Source organism: Rhinichthys klamathensis, unplaced genomic scaffold (assembly GCF_029890125.1).
Source record: "Rhinichthys klamathensis goyatoka isolate OS25496 unplaced genomic scaffold, OSU_Roscu_1.1 h1tg000292l_1, whole genome shotgun sequence".
NCBI classification, from domain to species: Eukaryota; Metazoa; Chordata; class Actinopteri; order Cypriniformes; family Leuciscidae; genus Rhinichthys; species Rhinichthys klamathensis.
The window spans coordinates 211,836-224,095 of NW_026606811.1; the positions used below are offsets into that span (position 1 = coordinate 211,836).

Genomic DNA, 12,260 nt, shown 5'->3' on the forward strand with positions numbered 1-12,260 from the left:
GAAAGGTTTCTGAAGAACCAAGACTGGATTAATGGTTGCTGAAAATTCAACACAGGAATACATTACATTTTAAAATATATTCAAATAGAAAACATTTATTTCAAATTGTAATAATATTTCAAAATATTACTGTTTTTGATCAAATACATAAATGCACCTTGTGAGCATAAGAGAAGTCTTTGAAAAACATAAAAAAAATCTTAAGTATTCCAAACTTTTAACTTGTAGTGTATGCAAAACATAAGTACTCACTTTTATTTCATACAAATTGTTTGTAGATGACTAAACATTTGATTTTGCCCTTCTGAATGTCTCAAATCTGGCGGTAGCTGCAAATCAAACACTGTAGTATGACTGTCTGTATGTGTGACGTGCATGTCCCATCAGTGTGTGAACAGTCCTGATATAAGGCACCCCTGCAATCTGAATCCTCTTCGAGAGCCCTTTGCAAAAAGACAGTGTGGGATTTTGCTCAGTGAAGTGTTCCAAGTCTGCCACCCTGTGGTAAGTTGATCACCTCTGAATATTAATGCTCAAATTCACATCAAGTCGAAATGTACATGTGAGTGAGATAGGGTCTCTGTGTTTAAAGGTTTTTCATGCTCTATAGGTAGATGTCACATGGTTCTATATGAACTGCCTGGTGGACACCTGTGGCTGCAACCGTGGAGGAGACTGTGAGTGTTTCTGCACAAGTGTTGCAGCATATTCTCACCGCTGCTGTCAAAAGGGAGTCGCCATTGATTGGCGCTCCCCTTCTGTCTGCCGTAAGTGATATTCCTAACATCAGTCATTTTAATAATAATGGTAACACTTTAGTTTAGGGTCCAATTCTCACTATTAACTAGTTGCTTATTTGCATGTATATTACTAGGATATTGGCTGTTTATTAGTACTCATAAAGCATATATTAATGTCTTATTCTGCATTACCATATTCTACATCCCTTGATCCTACCCAATAAACTTAACAACTACCTTACTAACTATTAATAAGCAGTAATTGGGAGTTTATTAAGGCGAAAGTCGTAGTTTAGTGAGAATTGGACCCTAATAGCTAATAACTGAATAAACACACATGAACACACAAGGAAAGGGAACTGAGTGATATATACTACAGTTTTTCATCGTATGCTTTATTTTTGAGTTTATTTATAATGAGTAATACTATCTTCTTCCTCTTACAGCTTATGACTGTGAATACTACAACAAAGGTACATCTGTAATATTGTGATGATTATAATATTCGTACATGCCTGATACATATTATATATTATATTATATATTGTTATAATTTTTACAATTGTGTGTGGGAATGCACATGTTCATAGCTTTAGGGAAAGGGCCACTGAAGCTTTTGACCTACAGAGAGAGAGGAACAATGTTGGCAGCCAATAAGACAACTGGACTGGTGTTCCCAAAAAGAGAAATGGCCAGTACTGATGAGATCCTGACGCTGTTCATGATGACGCCAGGCATCAGCAAAGCCAGAACACATGGTTAGTCAGTCAGTCAAAAGCACACAATCAACATATAAAAATGCTCAAAGTCCCCCTGTAGTCACTAATTTTATCCCTTAAAACTCATCTTTGATCACCAATATTACATATTTAAACGTTTTTTTTTCTTCCTTAAAAAAGCTTGAATGTAACTCTACACCCTTGCCTCATTTAGTATATGTGATTCTATGATTATGCAAATTAGCGCCGCTCCCACTCACTCACACCAGGTAAGAGATCCACTCGTTGACAATCACAAGTTGACGTGATTGGTTACAAGGTAGTTTGCGACGTAAGAAACACCAGCGATTTCAAACCGTGTTTTTGATCCTGTCTTTGGTTCACTGCAGTTTTAAGGAGAAAATACTCAGCAATGGTGGTGACACATGAATTTGCACATGGTTTGTCTTAAAGGGTTAGTTCACCCAAAAATTAAAATTATGTCATTAATGACTCACCCTCATGTCGTCCCAAGCCCGTAAGACCTCCGTTCATCTTCGGAACACAGTTTAAGATATTTTAGATTTAGTCCGAGAGTTTTCTGTCTCTCCATTGAAAATGTATGTACGGTATACTGTCCTTGTCCAGAAAGGAAATAAAGACATCATCAAAGTAGTTCATGTGACATCAGTGGGTTAGTTAGAATGTTTTGAAGCATCGAAAATACATTTTGGTCCAAAAACAACAAAAACTACGACTTTATTCAGCATTGTATTGTCTTCCGGTTCTGTCTGTGAACTAACCCTTTAAAGCATATTAAAAACATCACATAGACATATAAACAACATTAAAAGCTTGATTTTCACAACAGGGGGGACTTTAAGTGAAAAATATACAGTACACCATGCACATTTTTAGACAAAATCTAAAAATGTTATAAAACAAACCTCCAACTTATTTTCTTAAACAAATGATGTATATATTTTCTTATACATCATCTATGTATATACAGTTGATAATGTTGTTAATGCTGCAGACTCATCCCTGGTGTCATTTGAGGCGGCAGACAGACCCAACTACTTCTTAAAAGCAGAGCGCAGTGGGCAGCTGGGACTGCAGAAGTGGGAAGAAACTGAGGCATTCTGGGATGCAGCTACATTTGTTCTTCATAGAGACACCTGGATCTCCAGCTTTGATTCGCTGGAGTCCCTGGCAAAGCCAGGGTTTTTTCTGCATTTCATGCTGTCCAGACTCCAGCTCATGAAATACAGTCACTCAGATCGATACCGCCGAGCTACTCTTTTCAAACTGACAGGTCAGCATGTGGCAACATATGTGCAAACTTGCTCAAAATCACAAAGAAACATTAGGCCTATCACTTGCTTACCCCATTTTTTCCCAAATCATTATTTTTACTACAGGTGGCATACCATACTATCCAATGGGTCCTCGATGTCAGTGGAGGTATGAATCATGTGTGAGTCCGTGCTTCAGGACATGCAGTGACCCTTCAGGTCTGAGCTGTGCCAGCATCCTGAAGTAAGAGCACACACATTTGATTTATGCAAATATCTACAAGTATCTAACTTGTTTAAGTGTATGGTTAAGTGATGTGGCTGTCATGCACCTTTCTATAGGGTTGAGGGATGCCTGCCTCAGTGTCCAAGTCACATGGTTTTAGATGAGGTCACTCACAGATGTGTCTATATGGAGGACTGTAAGCTACTATTTGTGCTTCTTCTATTGCTAAATCTGGTGTAAAACAAAAACACTGTCAATACTATTTTTATTGTAATGAGATTAATGCTATAGCTAAGTTCAGGATTTACTTCTATAATCATTGTCAAATGAGGTAGTGACAGGTTTGTAAATGCTATTTCAACTAGCTCTAATGCTAACAATCTTTGAGTAAAACAGACCACTAGTCAGACCACTAATTATCAATGGAGCAATGTAAAAATAATATTTTATTTTTATTACCATAGTAAATTCAAGCTCCAGTTTAGCTACCTTTACATAACACAGTTAGCTATATCAGTTTAAATTATCTATTTTGTGCAGTGTCTAATAAATATTGCATTTGTGTTTAGGCATTAAGCCTGCTGTTGTTCCTCCATTCACGCCACCCAGCACTGCCATATCATCAACATCCTCAGAACATTACACCTTGAGTGGCCTAGCGGTGTCTATGTCACTCACATCTACAACAGTGCCAGAGAGTAGCGCCACTGCTACTATACCTACAACTCTCAAGCCAAGCACTGCAATGCTTACATCTTCCCCTTTCAGACCTGAGGTGGTGGAAACCATTACCACATTAACAGCATCCTCTTCCTCCCCAAGCCCACTGGCTTCCAGTGAGAGAACCACTAAAGCATCAAGCATCACTCACACTTCCTCGACCACATTGCACACTAGCCCAACGTTTATCTCAGCATCTCTCTCTGGCACCGCTACAACAAGCAGGCCAACAGAGTCGTCAACACTACTGACGCGTACGACAACTATCTCCTTACCGCCTACTTCTAGTCCTCTTCTGTCGTCTAGCTCAGGTAAAGAACAGACCAGAGTAAGCACTCTACCTGTGCTTCCAGTGTCGACCAGCATGAGCTCCACAGAAGCCACTTCCCCAACTGTAAAAATGTCAACTCCCCTCACCTCTAGTATTGAGACTCCTAGAGTCTCAGAGATCCTCACACCTACTGAAAAGACCTCAATTCCCACTTTGACTTCTAGTGGCGGCACACAGTTTCCTGCTGAAACCATCAGCACGACAAAGTTCACATCACCATTGACCACGACACCTATATTAGGATCGAGTACCTCTGTCACCACAGAAAAATTTTCCTTTCCAACGACTTTACACACTCTGAAGACCCCTGAGAGCCCTTCTGAAACCCAGAAGCCTTTGGACATCACTACCATTTCCACTTCCCCTACAGATATTAAAGCGTCAACAACTCAAATTTCAGTGAAATCCACAATTTCCGCTTTTCAAACACCAACTTCACCAACTCAAACAACACCTTTTATTTCTTCAACATCAACCTCAGAGCAACCCGAAACTTCAAAAACAACACTGTCTTTCTCCACAGCTGCTCCAGCAACCCTCATCACCACAGTGTCCTCTCAAGCTCCTACATTTGTGCCAACAGAAACAACAGCAAAAACAACCTATCAGTCAACATCTGTTATGTATACTTATCCTGATGTTCTAACAACTGATAGGACATTACAGACAGATTGGAGAATGATCCAAACCACGTCAACTCCATCAGTATTTCCAAAGACATCCCAAACCAGTGTCAGGACAACAGAGACCCCACTTACCACCTACACAACCATGCCATTCACCTCAGCGCCTACAGAGGAAACATCAACACTGCTCACATCACATGTGTCACCCACTGACAAGACAACTTCCAGAGTTGTTTCCACTTCTACTACATTGGGCCCTACAGCGTCTCACTGGAGTTTAGTATCCACCACTGCTCTCCTTACAGACAAAGTCAGCACATCGCCAATTCATCCTCCTTATTCTACGACAACTATGACCACCACACCTTCACTGCCAGCGATTTCTCCAGCTTCGCCATCTAAACTTACGACGGCAATATCAGTATCTCAAGGCCCAACAAAAACCATAGAAACAACTGTCACTTCTGAGATACCTCTGCTTACATCTACTGCAACTGAGAAGGAGATTGTTTCCACCACTCAAACGTCTACAACTAGACCTTTTAGTATACATTATGTCACAGAGACAACTAGGGTTTCACATGACACAGATAGAGCTGTGCTGTCAACTACTGCGACAACCCAGACGTCAACACAGGTGCATGAGACCTCCAGCACCCTTCCTTCCACAATGACACCAACATTCACAACCCTTGTCACACCAGCCCTGACTACACGGGTGGCTGTGGCTACCACGCGACGAGAAACACCACGAGTTGTGGCCACAACCAGCATTTCACCTCCCACGAGGAATGAGACGACATTGACAACACTCTCTACCATTTCTACAGATAAAGTGACTACTGTTTCCACATATACAACTTCCTCTAGTATCCCTGTTGCTTCTTCTAGCACACTTACAACACACAGTCCTGACATCACTGAATACACCTCTGGATTTACAGAGTACACAACTGAATCTGGTCTGACCACAGCACTGACATCATCAACTGGAACAACTACAACTCTAATGCCAAGTGTGGCATCAGTTGTTACTCAGACTACCACTTCAAAACAGCCACCTACTTCCTCTTCTGTTACTGAGAGTAGTTCCGTAACCAGTGGTATTCCCTCTACTGAGCGCCCTCTGGTGGATGAACTTACCAAAGTCACATCCATGCCACCTGCCTCAGACACTGCCCGAGCAACACTGAGTTCATCCGTAGTGACCAGTCTTCCCTACACCATAGAAACAGAGCACTTGATGACAAGCCAGACACATGTAGACCCAAAAACTACTGCTGTCGAGCCAAGCAGAGTATGCACTGTGAGTCAATTATAAAATGCTTTTATATTTATATGTATTTTAAATATTGTTGTAAATTTTGGATAACAAAAGTCTGCATTTATGTGTTAAACTAAATTATGTTTGTGTGTCTGTAGTCTCCATATTCAGAGGTAGTGGATGAATGTACAAAGCTTATATGTGTCAGTGGCCAGTTGCTCCTCTTCAATAAGTCTCAGAGCTGCCCTTATGATCCTACACCCCCAAACTGTGGTCTGCTTGGCTTTGCTGTACTGGTCAATGGTGATAAGTGTTGTCCACGATGGGACTGCCCATGTGAGGAACACACATATTAAACACATTGCTATAATCATTTTCATTCTGCCATTTGTTGATGTTTTATCAAAATATATTTTAATTTTGGCATGTAGGTCGTTGTTCAGTGTTCCCAGATCTTAATCTGATCACATTCGATGGGAAAAGTGTTGCGATTTATAAAGCTGCTTTATATGTGGTGACTCAACTTCCCAATGAGACCGTCAGCATCCTGGTACAAGAGTGTTCTGGACCAGATTACACCGTAAGATATGCACAACCTCACATTAGCACCTTGCAACTAAAGTGATATAAAAACTTTTAGTTCTACTCTTTATGTCCTTTTTTATTTTTATATCAAAGTCATGATATTATTCTGTTTGTTTCCAGCTTGTGTGGAACTTTACCAATTTGTGTCTGGCAGCTTTAAACATCACTCACAAATCCAACGAAGTACTCATCAATCGTCTCCAGAGACGTGTGAGTATTCATCTGCTCACAATTCTTGGAAAACTTGCAACCTTTTTTAGTGACGACGAATTATACAAAAAAATAAAATAATTGTGCCCGGGAAAAGTATTATCGTGCCAGTCTGGCATATTTACATAAACAATGGGTTGTTTTTCCAGCTGTATGTGAACTCCAGGTATGCAAAGCCACGGTTTAAGAAGTTTGGTTTTGAGATTCTGGACACAGGAAACATGTATCTAATCCGAAGTCCAGCTGGTCTGAAGATCCAGTGGTTTCACACTACAGGCATGATGGTGATTGAGATGGACAGCTATAACAACAGACTCTCCACCATGGGCTTGTGTGGTACGAACCCATTAACAACAGATTATATGGACTGTAAAAATTATCATGTCATATTTTAATGACATGTTTCTCTTTGTCACCCTGTCCAGGTAGTTGTGATGGTAATCCTCTGAATGATCTGACTCTGTCTAACGGTACAGTTGTGCCTGAGCAAGAGGATCCGGCTGTGTTCATCGATAGCTGGCAGATTCCCAACACCACCAGCTATGTCAGCCACAGCAGACGGAGGGAGGTCAACTGCACCACGAGCGACTGCTCTCAGTGCATGAGCATGCTGAGCAACCGTACCTTCACCATCTGCCATCCTTACGTACGGCACACAACATGAACATCCCACCAATACCAAACCTGCACCCACATGTGATTGCACACTACATTTCCTAACTGGTCTTTGTGCTCAGGTCCCTCCAGCAGTGTTCTGTGAGATTTGGGTGAGAGATGTGGAGTATGTGAATAATCCATGTGTTGCTTTGGCCGCTTATGCTGCTTCCTGCCACAAATTCAACATCTGCATGGAATGGAGGAGCTCTGATTTCTGCCGTAAGTAGTTACCAAGGCATATCAATATAGCTTTGAGTAGATATGGTTTCCACTGCTGTATATGGTGTTAAAGTGCTATTTATTGGTGTTATGTGTGAGTGTGTATTTTACGGTAATGCTAGCATGTTTTTCTGTGTAGCGTTCATGTGCCCAGAAAATCTGCGGTACCAAGCATGTCTGCCCACCTGCACTGCCCCATCCTGCCCAAACCAAGAGTTTGAGTTTGTCCCAGAGCAATGCACGGGCCTTTCAGAGGGCTGTGTGTGTCCAGAGGGAACTCTATTGCATCGGCCCTATTCTGCCCTATGCATTCCACCCAGCAAGTGTGGTATGCTCCTTGTCTTTCTCTTCTACTGTATCTGTTTAAGGGTATTTAATTGTTAATAATTTGTGTTATGATATTTGTTTGCAGCATGTACTGATAGTTTTGGAATCCCACGTGCACTTGGGGAGGTGTGGAAAGCTTCCCTCGATGGCTGCTGCATGTATAAGTGTGAGAACGACAGCATAGTGCCGGTGGAGTATAACTGCAGTAACATCCCTCAGCCAGTATGTACACGTACAGGAGAGATTACCGTCAACCTTGCAGATGACAGCAGCTGCTGCCCTCACAAAGCCTGTGGTCTGTTATACAATTATTTCACACATTAATTATTTCACTATAAAAGGGCTGGGCAGAATTATGGTATATTCTATATACCTTGTACATCCATCATGTTAAAATAAGACAAAGCCTCTTTCATTTTTATGATTTAAGTCACTAGATTTCCCACAACAAAAAGAACATCGTAATGGAAAACCTTCTGAAGTTGAATTTCCAGCCAAATAACTCTATCATAACACAAGATTTTCAAACTGACCAACACAATTTGGCATTGTACATGTTAATGTATATAATGTATTTGTATTATTTTACTATTATTTAATACGTTCAGATGCTTTATGAGGTTGTTTAATTCATGCTTAATTGTTTTGTGACAGTTTGTAATCAGAGTATGTGTGAAGCAGCTCCTACGGACTGTAAATATGGGGAGAAGCTGGTGTCATATCATAGGCAGGACTCCTGCTGTCCAGAATACTTATGTGGTGAGTTTAACTTTGGACATATTTTGTTGTGTATTTGGGTCTGTATACTTGTGCATGCGTATGAGTGCTGTTTTTTTTTTTATTGTCTTTTTTCAGAGTGCGATCCAGATCAATGTGTCTTGGACATTCCTGTTTGTCGTGAGGATCAGACATTGATCGCCACTCGCGCAGAAGGCAGCTGCTGTTTGGCACACATCTGCAGTAAGCCATTACCATTAATGTTAAAATCATGTCATTCCAATTCCATTTGACTTTCTTTCCTCTATGGAACAAAAAGTGATAAATTGTACAATATATATTTACATTCCACTCCCTTAGAAGTCTTCCAGCCTAACATTTGACAGGCAAGTAATTAAAAGTGATTTGTTTTTAATTGTGTTTATTTTTGTGTTAGTGTGTGACAAATGTTCTGAGGCAGCTCCAGTGTGTAAAGATGGAGAACTGCTGATTGTGGACACAAACAGCACAGAGCACTGCTGTCCAGTTTATCACTGCTGTGAGTACAAATACATGATTAAACATACAGACGTTTACATTTTTCTTTCTCTGTGGTAAATTCAGCCAACAAATGCAGTTAAAGAGATAGATAGTTCACCCAAAAATGAAAATGTACTCACCCTCAAGTTTTTCCAAACCTGTATAAATGTATTTCTTCTGCTTAAAACAAAAGAAGATATTTTGAAGAATATAGGTAACCAAACATTGAGTCCCATAGGACGAAAAAAAAAAAAAAAAATATGGAAGTCAGCTATTTGGTTACCGACATTAATCAAAGTATCTTCTTTTGTGTTCAGCAGAAGAATGAAATTCATACAGGTTTGGAATAACTTGAGAGTGATTAAATGATGAAAGAATTTTACTTTTTGGGTAAACTATCACTTTGAGAATGTTGTGGAGCTTATAGTAAGCCAGTAACAGTAGGAAAATATCAATACCAACCATTATATATCCGCAGTAGAACAAGTAGCCTAAACTGCCCTCAAGCTCCACAAAACAAAATAACTAAGGATTGCCTTCAAAACGCCACATTAACTGAAACGGTGAAGTGTTATTGTAACTATGTTGTGTGTTTATGCATCCAGTGTGTGAGACCTCTCAATGCTTAGACGTCACATGTCCAGTTGGCATGGCAGTAGTTTCCACAAGGATTCAAGAACAGTGTTGTCCATCTCAGACATGTGGTAAGTCCACCAACTCAATAACAATGTGGTTGAGCAGTATTTGCATTAGTGTCTTTGTTCATGTATATCATTGTGAGAGTGCATCAGTACGTGTGTTGCTTGTCAGTGTCTGTTAAACTCTGCTAAAGAAACAAAATGTGTGTGTGCTTCTGAAAAGACTAAAGCTCCTCTCTCTCTTAGAATGTGCATGTGAGAAAATCCTTCGTCCTAAATGTTCTCTGGTGAGTCTACAGAAATGAATATATTCAAATGACCATGTATATTTTTGCTTACATTTTATTATTACGTTATTTGTTTGTGATCAGGCTTTTGTTTGACCGGTTGGTTCATATCTGATATCAGGTGTATTGTGTTGTAGGGGGAAAGTATGCAGTTAGACAGAACGTTTCTGTCTGATCCAGAAAACCGATGTGCCTGCAAAAGATTTGTGTGTGGTGAGAGCACACTTCTGTCTAAAATACTCTGAAAATAAAATATAAATAAATAATAAAATATTTTTGTATGTGTGCTTTTCTCTGTGTAATTATAGCGAGAGAGGCAGTGTGTGTGGATGGGGAACGGGGAGTGATGCGGCCGGGACAGACACTGGTAGAGCAACGTGATCAGGGTGTGTGTTACACCACACAGTGCACACACACACTGGACTCTGCCACAGGTTTCTATGTCCTCAAAGCCACTGGGACTAACTGCACTGCACGCTGCCAGCCTGTGAGTATTTTAAATGCACAAAGACACGCACACTAGCCAAACTCAAAATACCTCCTAACTGTGTTATGTGTTCAACAGTACCAGCTATACATCCCTCCTAAAGACCCCAGCAGCTGCTGTGGTGTGTGTAAGAACATTTCTTGCCTGCTCCGGAGTGAAAATGGATCTGTAACTATGTACAAGGTGATGTTTTTTTTTAAATGTTTTTGAAATAAGTCTCTTATGCTCACTAATGCTGCATTTATTTGATCAAAAATACATAAAGACAGTAATATTACAATTTAAAAGAACTTATTTTTAAAATATATTTTAACATAATTGAACATCAATAATAATTGATAATAATGGAGCACCAAATCAGCATATAAGAAAGATTTCTAAAGGATCATGTGACACTGAAGACTGGAGTAATGGCTGTGATGTGAACGTATTCTCTGTGTTCTCCTCTCCAGCCAGGGCGCAGTTGGGTATCTGACTGTATACGCTATGACTGTACAGACACTCTGTCAGGACCTGTGCTCATCTCCCACCCCTACAGCTGCCCCCCCTTCAACGAAACAGAGTGCATGAAGGTGATTTCTCTCTCCTTAATAAACATGAACCCAAATAATACATCAAGTACAGCTATGACAAATACAAACACTTGTGGTAACACTTTATTTTGATGGTCCCTTTTGAACATTCTGTTAACTTTAAGTAACTTTGCAACTACATGTCAACTAACTCTCATTAGAGTATTAGTTCACTGTTTGCTTAAAGGTGCTATATGTAACTTTTCTTTTAAAATTAATCCTTTTTTTATTGCCTGTGTGTGAAGGGGTTGTAATCGCACATTACAATGATCCACTTGTCGGGTTTTGCTATTACCTCTGAAGGCCAGTATTCCTATTTCTATGTGAAGTCTCCGGGTCGGATTTTCTGCAAAATCCATCGGATGTGACGTGCATGCGCGCTCCCGAGCCTCTCTCCTTTTATATAGTCTATGCGACGGCACTGCAGCTGACGACATGGAGTCTGATAACACCAAACATCGACCTGCCTCCAGCACAACACAGACTCCAACACAAACTCCACATAAATATAAAAAAACAAAACAAAATTTATCTGCTGAAGCTCGTCAGGCCAAACGTGAATCGGATCGACTTAGGACGAAAACACGGATCAACATCGGCAGAGCGTTTGAATTATGGAGAGACCTCCGCTATTTTTATTGTGATAAATTACAAGTTTTCAGATATGCTGAAATAAATAATGGTAATGAAATAGCAAGGTAAACTACAACATACATGAGACATGAAATGAATACAACGGACTGTTCCAGGATAACAAAAAGTAGGTGCTTTAGGATGTAACTTTTATTTTATGTACTAGATCTACTGTCTAACGTCACTCATCCCACTACTATCATATTGTTTATAATACACATTTCCAGACACGTTCAGTACAGTAATGTTACTTCCTACGATCTTACTGTCACACTGAAATTGTTCAGTCTAGTTCACTAACCGTTTTCGTTATCATATTATACATTCACCTGTTGACATTGCTGATTGTGAAGGATACACGAATAGTTAGTGAAATGCCTTGTTATGCTGGATAACACCACATGTCGGCTAAATGCAGTCAATGTAACGTTATCATGGTACGAGCATGGAGCATTAGTTCAACGTCAAGCTGATAAAAGTAGCCTATTATTGTAACGTTGCAGTGGGAG

At 40.1% G+C, this 12,260-nt stretch overlaps 1 protein-coding gene across 3 annotated transcripts in view; it reads left to right on the forward strand.

Annotated features, from left to right (window-relative positions):
* otog (otogelin) overlaps positions 1 to 12,260 on the forward strand; it is a 44,343-nt gene that overhangs the window by 28,107 nt on the left and 3,976 nt on the right. For all 3 annotated transcript variants that reach the window (XM_056269887.1, XM_056269888.1, XM_056269889.1), the window contains exons 29-53: positions 388 to 504; positions 611 to 767; positions 1,187 to 1,213; positions 1,331 to 1,498; positions 2,475 to 2,753; positions 2,860 to 2,977; positions 3,076 to 3,155; positions 3,529 to 5,942; positions 6,059 to 6,236; positions 6,332 to 6,480; positions 6,606 to 6,695; positions 6,845 to 7,031; positions 7,121 to 7,341; positions 7,433 to 7,571; positions 7,711 to 7,899; positions 7,984 to 8,193; positions 8,553 to 8,657; positions 8,754 to 8,858; positions 9,052 to 9,153; positions 9,740 to 9,838; positions 10,019 to 10,059; positions 10,197 to 10,272; positions 10,368 to 10,546; positions 10,625 to 10,729; positions 10,999 to 11,118. In XM_056269887.1, coding sequence (XP_056125862.1) covers positions 388 to 504; positions 611 to 767; positions 1,187 to 1,213; positions 1,331 to 1,498; positions 2,475 to 2,753; positions 2,860 to 2,977; positions 3,076 to 3,155; positions 3,529 to 5,942; positions 6,059 to 6,236; positions 6,332 to 6,480; positions 6,606 to 6,695; positions 6,845 to 7,031; positions 7,121 to 7,341; positions 7,433 to 7,571; positions 7,711 to 7,899; positions 7,984 to 8,193; positions 8,553 to 8,657; positions 8,754 to 8,858; positions 9,052 to 9,153; positions 9,740 to 9,838; positions 10,019 to 10,059; positions 10,197 to 10,272; positions 10,368 to 10,546; positions 10,625 to 10,729; positions 10,999 to 11,118 — 5,655 coding nt within the window. The remainder of the gene's footprint in view (positions 1 to 387; positions 505 to 610; positions 768 to 1,186; positions 1,214 to 1,330; positions 1,499 to 2,474; positions 2,754 to 2,859; positions 2,978 to 3,075; positions 3,156 to 3,528; positions 5,943 to 6,058; positions 6,237 to 6,331; positions 6,481 to 6,605; positions 6,696 to 6,844; positions 7,032 to 7,120; positions 7,342 to 7,432; positions 7,572 to 7,710; positions 7,900 to 7,983; positions 8,194 to 8,552; positions 8,658 to 8,753; positions 8,859 to 9,051; positions 9,154 to 9,739; positions 9,839 to 10,018; positions 10,060 to 10,196; positions 10,273 to 10,367; positions 10,547 to 10,624; positions 10,730 to 10,998; positions 11,119 to 12,260) is intronic.